Here is a 12,537-nt window from a genome sequence, read left to right as displayed (position 1 = left end):
ATATATATATATATATATATATATATATACATAATATTCGTTTTAACATGAGGGATTACTTTCAACTATGTATATACCAGAGGGGAAACACTGTGCGTCATTTAAATCCATGGAACTACACTCGGAAAGTTAACCCCGCCAAGGCAAGTCTACCCTCTCCGTGCCACAGATGTTGAAGGCACAGATACCAGTGTCTGTGCAATATGAGAATATACATGAGTGCATGCAGTTCATCAGTTTCGATTATCATTCCCAATGTGCGACTTTTTTTTTTACGTGAATATCATAAGTTAACAACAGACTGAAGAATTGAACCTTATATTTCTGTTACTAAAACCCCAAAATAATGGAACAACGACTGCAGGCTAACATAGCAGTATTTTATAAGCCTTAAACAAATAAATAAATTGACGACCAGACAACAGACAGATTAATAGACAAATAGACAGGTAGGTATATAGGCATAGTCAAGTGCTTCTGATATCATCACTATTGAAGTTTTAAAAAAAACCACTGAGCCCATAGTAAACAGCAAACTAATAATGCAGGCTGCAACCGTTCTTCTGCATTCCTTTATACATTTCTCTCTTTAGTAGTCTTCAACACAGGTCGGCGATCCAATCAGTTTGATGACTTGTCAAACAAATATATAATAAAAATCAATATAATGACAGAAGAATAAAATAAAGGGAAAAGTATAAAGCGAATCGGAAGAAATTGAGAAATCGTTTGTTTAATTTTATCGATCTAAAACAATTTGAAAATACAATTCGATTGTTTTCATCAAACCACTGCTGAAGACTGTCTTGCCTTCGTTTCGTTTCATTTCTTTTCTTGTCGTGTGGTTTAGACTGCAATAAAAGATCGGATACCATGTCTAAAAGTTATCAGGTTTCACTCATTTATCTTATTTAAGAAATATGTAATAACTGATAACGGTTAAGCAATTATGACTTTTTGCCGTGTAATTTTAAACTAAGATAAAGAAGAAAGGGGTGAAAGAGCACGTGAAATACAGGTGTTCAGAGTTTCAGATGAGAGTGCTACCGAGCATAATCGAAGTAGCCGTAACATGACACCCCGGCATACGGTTGATCATCATCCTTTTCTTCTCAAACGAACTACTATTGAACTGAATAGTGTGGGCTGCAATTGTTGAGGGAATGATAATTTAGCCCGATAATATATATATATATATATATATATATATATATATATATATATACATACATATATACTACAGATTTTATATTACATTATATGTATGTATATATATATATATATATATATATATATATATATATATATATATATACATACATATATACTACAGATTTTATATTACATTATATGTATGTATATATATATATATATATATATATATATAATGTAATATATGGTCAGCAATATTTTATGAAATTAGAAAGGTATATATCCATGTTTTTATATATGTATACATATGTATATGAATATATAATATTATATTTGAGTATATAGACGTGTGTATATCATCATCATCATCACTTTATACCTGTTTTCCATGCTGATATAGGTAGAATAGTTTGATAAACTATATATATATATATTTATAAGACATATATTTTCAAATAATGAAATGATTTTGAATCGTTTTATGTGTGTGTATGTATAGATGTGTGCGAATATGTTTGTGTGTGTTTAAGGGGGAAGGCATAAATCTGTGTGTATATATAAGCATGTGCATGTATAAATGTGTGTGTGTGTATGTATATATATATATATTTATATATACACACACATCGCCTTGTGCGTGTATGTATGTACAGACAGACAGATAGATAGATAGATAGATAGATAGATTATGTATGCCTATTGTGCGTGAGAGAGAGAGAGTGCGTGCGTGTATGTGTGTGCGTGCGTGTATGTATGTGTGCGTAGCGTACCGGCTTTTTGTGTTACACCTTGAACCGGTGTGAAATCTTTTAAAAAAATATGTGAAGATGTGTCAATGAATCAGGTGATAGGATTATTTTATCTTTTTTTTAATAAATTCTAAACAAATTCTTTTATATAAAAGAAAAAAGAAATATTTTAGGCAAAACATTGGAATGAATAATAACTTACCGTCGCCAATGTATGATTACTCTCCAAGAGTCATTTAAAAATACGCGGTAATAAGGGAAGTATTTGATTCGAAATATCAATTTATAATAATCGTAAACAAAACACAAGGATTCTCGTAATTACATTTAGGATGGTTACTACAAGGAGAGAGAGAGAGAGTAAGAAAACAGGATAGACATAGACAAAAACAAGAAAACGAGGAAGCAGCCGACAACTGCTTCCTTCCTGGAGGACAGAATGGACGAGAGTGAGATACAAGAGAAATTAGATTGCGTACTTAGCAGACGGAGAAAGGGAGAGAATAATACTGGGTGAGAGAAACAGTACATGTTAAGTGAGAGGAATAAAGTGGGAGAAATAAATATAATAAAAGAGAAGATACATAGAAAACTGAGAAGCTGACATACAAAAAAAATAATGTTAATGATTATAGAGGGGGTGGAATACCATGGTAGAAACTCAATAGTGTGAGGAAGTTATTTTGATGCGGAAGGATCAAATTAGCGAGAAGGTTAACTAAGAAGCACGCTAGGCAGTTATGTAACCATGGTAACTGACAGTATCCTAGTTGCTAATACTACGCACTGATATATGAAATAACGTAAATAGTTCGCGAATAGCAGACGATAAAAATATCAGTTGGCCTGTTCAAGATTCCTGTCTCTTTTTCGAATAAATTTTACTGGAATATTTTTCGTTTTGTCTCTTTTAGAAATTTTCAGTGAATTGTATATACTTAGTAACCTATTTTGAAACGTCAATGAAATTATTTCCTTTACATTATAAAATTTTTATTTCTCAAGCAATTATACATGCAAAATGTAACCCTATGTAAATGTTGAGCATAGCTTTTGATCTCAACCTTTCACCTTTTAGTCTTGCAGTTTAGATTCTCCCAGTAGACGTCATTAATGAATGTTTAATGAGGTTACCATTCTTGGATATTTTTTTTTTTAAACTAATATAGAATTTGGAAACTTAGGAATAAATGTTCTCAATATATTGAAAAGAAATATGGTAAAGACTTTCATAGTGTAGGCAAACGGCTTTGTTATTTAATTTATGAAATAAATAAATAAATAAATAAATAAAATAATAGAAAGTCAGCATGCAGAATGAGCAACTTTACCAACTCAACATCAAACTTTTCCACTTAACATGCCAATCTTATTCCAATTTGACTAGAGATGTCACTTCTGACTACCTAAAATTCAGATATCTTTTTCAGTAAATGGAAAAATGCCAATATTATTCAATATTAATGTAAAGAGATAATTAAGCTTCCATTAACTACCCAATGCAAGTTTAAGGATATCCAGGCTTATGAAAGAGTTAATACTAATATTGGTTTCAAATTTTGGCACCAGACCAGCAGTTTGGGGGGAAGGATAAGTTAATGTTATCGACCCCAGTGCTTAACTGGTACTTATTTTATCAACCCCAAAAGAAGAAAAGCAGAGTCAACCTCAGTGGAATTTGAACTGAGAGCATAAAGACAGACAAAATGCTGCTAAACATTTTACCTGGCATGCTAACGATTCTGCCAGCTCATCACCTTCAACACTGTCTAATATTAACAATATAACAAATCACTTTGAATTCTATCCAACTTTGCTAATACTTAAAGCTAAAATGAGAAGCCATATTCACATCAACATGGATTATCTGCTATATGTGTTTAATACAATTGCCCTGAGTTTTCTAAGTTATGGAACAGCTAATATACAATTGAAGGAGTATTATCAAATAATATCAATATAATGTATCAATAAATCCCTCTTTTGAAGATCTATAAATGAAGTTAAAATGGTAAATCACACATATATCAGGAGGATTATCAATTATACATAAGAGGCAAATAAACATCTACCAGCTCATTCTGAGACTGAAATAAAATATTTGTTGTCACCATGGTCATAGAAAATCAGTGTGCCATATTTCACAATGCAGAAAAACTACTTTAATTATAAGCAAAAGGATGCAAGGAAAATTTGTAGTTATCTATGGTGGAAATTAAAGGCTAAAGGCAATTCAAAAGTGAAATCAGTTTACCATGAGAAACTACATTTAACTCTGTAATTATTAATCACTCCTGGTCACTGTTATGATTTCCACTTTAGTTCACTGAATATATAGATATATTCTATCTGCAACCTTCTGTTTAATTTCCTTCACTTTTTCTTTCCTTTCTTTTATCCCCTCCCCCCACTTCTACATTTGTCCTCAACCTCATCTGAGTTCAAACTTATAAATAGTGCTTCAATATATAAATGTAACATAAATATCAACCATCCTGTCTATCTCACTTTTTAAATGCTAAAGTGACAAAAAGTATACATAACTACATTAAAACAAGGAGAAAAAGAAGAACCGTACGAAAAGAGAAAATGAATAATAAAACAGGTGGAAATTTGACAACTACAAAAATTTAAATAATTTGAAAGATATAAAATTTGAGTAATTTTATATTTTTCCACTAAAATATTTTTTAAATCATTGAGTATGAAAGAATAGGGAAATATTTTGGCATTTTGGAAGCTGCTATGGATTCAGCCAAATCAGGCACAGGTTTTAGAGCAATTTTATCATATTTGAGAAGAGTGGTTAGGCAATTTACATAGAGGAGAACTAAAAATGTTGAAAGAATGGTGAATTGAAACATTAAATGAACTAGAAATTTAACAAGAATGAAAGAAATTGTTAATAATTATTATTTCTTTCAAATCAGTGACTGTTTTTCTAGTAAAACAGCTGCTAGAATCCAAAATCCCCAAAATAGCCTGGATATTGTTGTTATTTTATGATTGAGAAAAACAGTGATCAAAGGTATTTCAGTTATGACCACCCAGTCTTTTTCAGAGTATGTAAGACGTTATTATCTAAGATATCATTTTCTTATTTAATGTGGCAGATGTGGTACAGCTATTTCTTACAAGATGACTGACCATGCAGCAGCTCCTTTATTGACTCAGTGAATCTGGCTCTTTGAAAATAATTTTCAAAGATAATTTTAACCAAAATTTTAATCACTTGCATCTATGAAATCCTGTTATTTAATTTTATTCAACAGAAACTATGGAAAACTTACACATTTTTTTAATTGTAATGGCACCACATATTTTTTTATTATATAAGGAAAATGCAATGACATGAAATAAATTCAATGAAGAGAAAATTTTCTTCATTAGATATTACCTGTTTGCTTGGTATTTTAGAATTTTGCTAACTACTACATTTTCAAGGATCTCAGAAGTAATGGGTAGGAATGCTGACCAATTTCTGCTACTAAACCACAGTGATACCCTCTGTTTTAAGTACATCATCATCATAATCATTTTAATGTCTATTTTTCTATGCTTGCATGGGTCAGGTGGAATTTATTGAGGCAGATTTTCTATGGCCAGACGCCCTCTCTACCACCAACTCTTACTTTTCTCCAAGTATGTTAAAATTTTCCCATGACATGTTTTCACAGAAGACTGGAAATGAGAAACACTGCATGATAATGTAATATCAAGACAAGAAAACACAGCACACACACATATATATATGATGGGCTTCTTTCAGTTTCCATATATTAAATCTATTCAAAAGGCTTAAGTCAGTCCAGGACTATAGCAGAAAACACTAGCCCAGGTGCCATGCAGTGGGACTGAACCTGAAATCATGTATTTGGGAAGTAAACTTCTTAACCACACCACACATTATAACTCTTACCAGTGATATCTATTGTACTGGCAAATCTAGCACCATGGATTAACAAAATGGTGTTAATCCTCAATAGATTTGCCAACAGGAATACCATCATTAATAAAAAAAATTATAATGGGGATACTCAAAAATTATAATGAGAGTATATCCTTGCCTTAGTAACTAGAATTGATCAACACTAGTAAATAAATATAAATAGAATAAATTATGTTATCATAGATTCTGGATATGAATAAATTCTGAATATGAATAAATTATGTTACTATATTTCTGAATATGATTAAGTTTTGAAGAAACAAAAGCCCTCTTCATAAACATATTGTTAGCACAAGAAATTTGCCAAGAATTAGAATAAATTAGACACAGGCTTCCTATTCAGTTCCACTATATGGCAACTTGGGCAAGGGTCATTCACCACAGGTTTTTATTTTAATGTCTTGCAAGTACTTGGTGACCCTGTCAGTGCAGGTGCCACTTAAAAGCACCCAGTCCACACTGTAAAGTGGTTAGTGTTCGGAAGGGCATCCAGCTGTAAAAACCTTGCCAAAACTGACCTCGCCTGTGCTTCTGTGATTTAAAAAGCACTAAGTCCTCTCTGATGAGTGGTTGATGTTAGGAAGAGCATCCAGCTGTAAAAATACTGCCAAAACAGTCCCAGAAGTCTAGTGCAGGCTTCAGCCTGGCTGGCTTTTGTGGTACCATCCAACCCATGCTAGCATGGAAGATGGATGTTAAATGATGATTATGAAACTGTGCAAAAACTTGTTGTGCACACACGCACACGTGTGTATGTGCATGTCTGTATGTTTCTGTTTATCTCTCACCATTTGACGACCAGTGTTAGTTTACTTCTCCATAAATTAGCAGTTTGGTACAAAAAGACTGATAGAATAAGTACCAGACTTTAAAATAAGTCACTTTAATCAACCAAACTCTCCAAAGCAGTGCTCCTAAATGGCTGCAGTCCAATGACTGAAACAAGTAACTGAATAATGAAAGTGGGGAAATAATGAAACTACAAAGAATTAATCCTACTCCAAGTATCTCCACAACTTTATTAACCAAAAGTAAGTAAAGTTCTTTCCTGAACCATAAAGTCGGTTTCCTGAGGCATATATATTCCCTACCTGGTCTGTCATAAGATTACTCATTTTTGCCAGCTGAGTGGACTGGAGCAACGTGAAATGAAGTGTTTTGTTCAAGAACATGTGTCGCCCAGTTCAGGAATCGAAACTACAATCTAACAATCATGAGTTCAATACCCTAACCACTAAGCCATACACCTCCACCTTAATCAAAAAGAAAGGTTAAATCCTACAGTGGGTCACTGCTCGTCACAAAAACAAAAATTATTACAGCATTAATCAACACAAGAAGAAGGCTGAAACCCTAATAAGTTTTTTTTTGTTTTTTACTTTTTGGTTTGCTAGTTTACACACACATATACACACACATACATGCATGCATGCAACAGCAACAGGCTTTATGCACAGTTTCTCTCAAACAAATTCACTCACAAGAGATTGATTAACTTGAGCCTATAATAAAAGACACTTGCCCAAGTTGCCATGTAACAGAACTGAATCTGAAGCCACATGGCTGAGAAGCCAACTTCTTAATCACACAGCCATGTCTGGGCCATAATTTTTTTAAACCATATTTTTTAACTTCCTTATGATACTTATTATATAAACTTATTCTGTTTTTAGTTTTGTTTTTGTTTTTGTCTTTTTTTGAGTGGCAGTAAAATTTCTTGTCTTAGAGGTCAATATAGTGGTGAGCTCTCACAGTTTTCTAAAAACAAAATATTCCTACTCTATATTTCAAATCCAATCAGCTCCTGTATTTCGCAGATTCAAATTATTTGAGGAAATCTAATGATGTTGATGATGCCTGGTATATTCCATTACAGTACAGAAATAAGAAATAAATCCAGTTGAAGACTTAGAGCAAATCTGAGAAGATTCTGTTGCTAGGTAAAATATATGAAAAAGCAGCCTCTATACTATCATCCAATCAGTATTTAAGCAATAAATAAAAAGTACAAAATTAAGTAGTTTTACTAACAAGCTACTGACACAAGGATGTTTGAGAAGAATGTATAAGTAGCAATTATTCAGTAACTTGAGAAGTAAAATATGTTTGATATTGTTTCAGGAGAGGATGGACCAAGAGACAGGCACCAAATAAAGTAAGTGTTTCTAAGGTTATACATTCTTTTGTTTTCAGCCTCAGATGAAGACACTCAAATTCCCTAGTACTTTATCAGACCACAGACAAATGAAAATATAAACAAAGGGCCATGATGTAATATGACACCAAAAGAGCCTCTATGTATTTATCCAACCTGCTAGAAATAATACCCATCCTTAAAGAACTGAGTTTGGGGAGTTTTTTTTTTTGTGGGGATGGGGTTTGAGAAGATGGCTCAACTATAAACTTTTATGCTCTCTCCCAGACTGGAAAGACTGAAGTGACTAATGCCCAGGCTAAAAAAAAACTATAGGTAAGAAGAGAACTGGAAGTCTGGTTTGAGTGGTTACAAAAGAGTGAGTTTCACTAAAGGACAAAATGGTGGTGTTAGGCTTAGAAGTCTTTAAGATAAGTAGAAGGCATGAACAGCAAAATATTGGACTACATTTTTACCACAAAAACCCTTGTGTTGCAGTATTGATTGGTAGACCTAATCTGTTAGTCAGTTCAGCATCACCACTAGATCCTTGGATGACTTCAGTAGAGTTCACTCAGTTGCAAGCATTCAAACCAGTTCTCCAGGCAGAGAATAGCTTTCTTCTACAAGTCTTGTGGGTACTGAAATAATGAGGATGAATGCTGCTTTGGTTAGTCTGGGGCTATAGTAGAAGAACACTTGCCCAAGGTGCCATGCAGTGGGACTGAACCTGGAACCATGTGGCTGGGAAGCAAACTTCTTACCACACAGTCTATGGTAACTTCTTACCACTCTGTCTATGTACCTGGTTATCCATATTGTACAATTTATATATAGTTTTCATACAAAACACATTTAATAAAATAAAGTATTTTTGCTGAAATCAGTGAAAAATCCAGCTTTCAATTATTCTTCATCTGAATATGAGAAAATTAGAGAACTAAACTAGAGAATAACATTCAAAGAAAACTTCCTAAAAATATTTCTAAAGATTCAAAAATAAAACAAATAGTTTTAGAGAAACTATACATAGAAACAGGTTTGTGATTTAATAAACCAAGGCAATAAGATACACTTATGGATTCGTGTTAATTTATTCCATACATTAAGACATCAGTTACCTTTATGACAGCAGTCAGTCATATGATACAGTTTTGTGGTAGCCAACATATTATAACTGTAAACACAATTTGAATTTAAGCAGTTTCATTTACATAGAAGCTAGTGAATGATGTAACATTTTCAAAAGTTTTCATTAGGAAATAATAAAATTTTGATTAAAAAATTTTTTTATGGTTCAGTTATTTGCAGAGTGTCTAAGCCTGGTATGAGACAAAGAAAGACCAAAACTCTGGACCAACTGCTTGTAACAGAGTAGAGTCTGCTAAAGGTACCCAAGGATTCAATGGTGGTGCTAAACAGGATAACAGATCAGGTCTCATCATTATCATCATCCTCATCATCATTTAGCGTCTACTTTCCATGCTGGCATGAGTTAGATGGTTTTACTGAAGCTAGTGAGCTGAAGGGTTGCACCAGGTTCCAATCTGATTTAGCATGGTTACTATAGCAGGATGCCCTTCCTAACACTAACCACTCCAAGGGTGTAATGGATGCTTTTTACATGCCACCAACATGGATGCCAGTTATGTAACACTGACATCAGCCATGACTATGATTTCACTTGGCTTGATGGGTTTTCTCAAGCACAGCATATCGCCAAAGGTTTCAGTCACTTATCATTGCCTCCATAAGGCCCAATGTTTAAAGAGTGCATTTTACGTGCCACTAGCACTGGTGCCAGTTACATGACACAAGCATTGGCCATGACTATGATTTCACTTGGCTTGATGGGTCTTCTCAAGCACAGCATATCACCAAAGGGCTCGGTCACTTGTCACTGCCTCTATATGGCCCAATGTTCGGAGATCATGCTTCACTACCTCGTCCCATGTCTTCCTGGGTCTACTCCTTCCACAGTAAACAGAAACACTTCAGTATGGCACCCCATGACCATAATATCTAAAACCCAAAATGTTATTAAAACTATCAAGCCTATAATTTCATAAACGATTTGAAAACAAGACGTTATCTTTGTATATCCCTTTATCATTGCTAACCACTTATATGACTCACCACCACTGCTACTGTCAATGCCAGTTTAATGTTCACTTTTCATATCTGCATGGGTCAGATAGAATTTGTTGAAGCAAATTTTTTTATGGCTCGATGCCCATCCTGTCACCAACCCTCAACTGCTTTCAAGCAAGGTAATATTTCCATATGGCCAAACATGTTTCCATGAGAAGGCTGGGAATGAAAGCAGGACTTGTATGACAGTGAGGCTCGTTTATAACTCATGTATGATATAAGGGCAATGAGAAATAACACCCTCCCTCACACACACACATGCATACACAAACACATACATGCACACATATATACTTATACATATGTATGTGTATGTATGATGAGTTCCTTTCATTTTTCTACCAACCAAATCCACTCACAAGGCTTTGGTTGGCCCAGGATCTAGTAAATACCAAATAGTGAAGACTGAAAAACCATGTGGTTGGCAAGCAAACTTCCTAACCACACAGCAATGCCTGCACCTATTTATGTTTGTACCTATAATCTTTTGATCTTAATTTTTTCATATTAGCTTAATCGTAGTTATCCATTTAAGACTAACATTTCGTTTGTTTACCTCTGAAACAACTCAGCTAGATCTTGTGGTAGAATACTGATAGAACTAAGTAGATAATACAGTAATTTACCCAAAAAGAAAATGTATGTAACAAACATATTGGTTATTTTCCTGATGAAATGGTTCTGGAGCGGACATGTTATATTCTACTGATTTAATAATGATGAATATGTGATTGTTTGATGGAGATTACATATTTTTTCATGAAATAGGATTAGGCTTAATCAAGTATTATTGTAGAGAACACGAATAGTAAATCATTTAAATAAGCACAGATAAAAATCATATTTATAGCTAACAAAGTTTGCAAATTATTAATATACAAAAATTACCTTCTTAATGACTAATATAAACATTATTTGGAAAATGTTCAATATAGATTGATATTAGAGATGGTAGAAAAATGTTGTTTATTGTGTGTATCCATTTTAAAATAAAATATGTTAACGTATTTTGAGAAATTGAAGATGAGTTTTAGAACAAGACATTATGACCCTGTATATTGTAAGATGCAACTAAACTGTTTGGCTACATGAAAGGCATCTGGTCATAAAATACTGCTTCGGAGAACTTGTCCAAACAATGAAAAAGTGAGGTAAAATGATAATGTTATTTGTGCAACAGCTTGTTCATTACAAGCTTTTATAATCACACTTTTAAAAGAATCATCATTGCTAAGAATATTCTCAAAGGAATTTGAGCTTTTAATTTGTGGAAAGAAAAAACAAGCCAAATTAATTAAAAATTAGTTTTCAACTAAAATGCAAACATAATGTATCATAGGAGTTTCTCATTAAGAATTAAATGACTTCATGAAATAGAATTTTTTTAATATTATGTTGAATATAGATTTTATCATAAAAAGAGCAGCTTTATCTTTACATTGGTATAAAATTAAATAAGTCTATATCACAATACAAACATTATTTTTATTATTATTATATTTTAGCTTACTGAATAACATATAGTGCTGGCTACACTTAATTAGATAAGTATGAAATATCTCTTATATTTAAAGACAGCAGTTAAATACAAAGAGTTAAACACAGTAAAATGTGTTACTATGGATTCTGGTTAACCCTTTAGCATTCGGATTATTCTGTCAAATGTAATGCTTATTTATTCACAATGTTTCGAAATAATTATGCATTATCTTGTAGCTTTGAGACTTCAATGATGTGATTGTTTATTTTTTGAATGACATTGTAGGGTAGCTGTTAAAGGCTTAATCTTGCCAGTTTGAACATAATATAGCTGGAATATTTGAGCCAGATTGGCCAGTTTAAACACTAAAGGGTTAAAGCAAAAGAACACATTCTAATAACGTTTTTCAGATATTACACAAATTTTGTTATTTGATCAGCAAGACACTGTGTGGTATGATTTGTGGGAGATCTGGTTGCTACTTTTATTAGGTTCAGTGAGCCTCTACAGGCTTTCTCACTTAGAGGTTCTCTCACCTTGAGATTCTTTCACCTAGAGGCTCTGTCATTGGCTTAAAATGATTTAGCATAAATAATTTAGTTTGAGTCAATCTGAATTTAAAATGTAAAAATGTACAATTAATAATAACACTCGATAAAGAATTTCCTACATGATTTGGTAACTATGCTAAAGCAGACAGATGAGCTTGTAGTCCTCTTGCCTGATGGTTTCTGTCTAACCAGCCAACCCATGCCAGCATGGAAAGTGGATAGTAAATGATGTTGATGATGGTAATGATGGTGATTTTAAGAAATTGCAATATAAAGATCAAATATTTAGAATTGAATGTAGTTTGAAAAAAAGCTTGTGTTGAATTTTACTGAAGACCAAAGAAAGTAACTTAACCAGTACCATTCAGTTC

General features: G+C 32.9%; 2 protein-coding genes across 13 annotated transcripts in view; one reads left to right on the top strand and one right to left on the bottom strand.

The window, feature by feature from the left end:
• LOC106868432 (supervillin) overlaps positions 1-12,537 on the bottom strand; it is a 269,304-nt gene that overhangs the window by 208,481 nt on the left and 48,286 nt on the right. For 6 of the 10 annotated variants that reach the window (XM_052971700.1, XM_052971725.1, XM_052971717.1 and 3 more), the window contains exon 1: positions 2,104-2,374. The exons of the other annotated variants lie outside the window; for them this stretch is intronic. The gene's annotated coding sequence lies outside the window, so the exon portion shown is untranslated. Of the gene's footprint in view, positions 1-2,103; positions 2,375-12,537 lie in introns of those variants that run through there. 10 annotated transcript variants of the gene reach the window in all.
• The window catches only part of LOC128246979 (uncharacterized), a 25,335-nt gene that overhangs the window by 2,278 nt on the left and 10,520 nt on the right, over positions 1-12,537 (top strand). For 2 of the 3 annotated variants that reach the window (XR_001409276.2, XM_014913695.2), the window contains exon 2: positions 7,972-8,005. Coding sequence is in view for 1 of the 3 variants with exons in the window: in XM_014913695.2 (XP_014769181.1) it covers positions 7,972-8,005 (34 nt within the window). In the remaining 2 variants the exon portion in view is untranslated. Of the gene's footprint in view, positions 1-7,971; positions 8,006-9,285; positions 12,522-12,537 lie in introns of those variants that run through there. The other variant, XR_008265212.1, reaches the window with a different exon arrangement.

The sequence above is a fragment of the Octopus bimaculoides genome, chromosome 1, assembly GCF_001194135.2.
Source record: "Octopus bimaculoides isolate UCB-OBI-ISO-001 chromosome 1, ASM119413v2, whole genome shotgun sequence".
NCBI classification, from domain to species: domain Eukaryota; kingdom Metazoa; phylum Mollusca; class Cephalopoda; order Octopoda; family Octopodidae; genus Octopus; species Octopus bimaculoides.
This window is presented reverse-complemented; position numbering and strand designations above follow the sequence as displayed.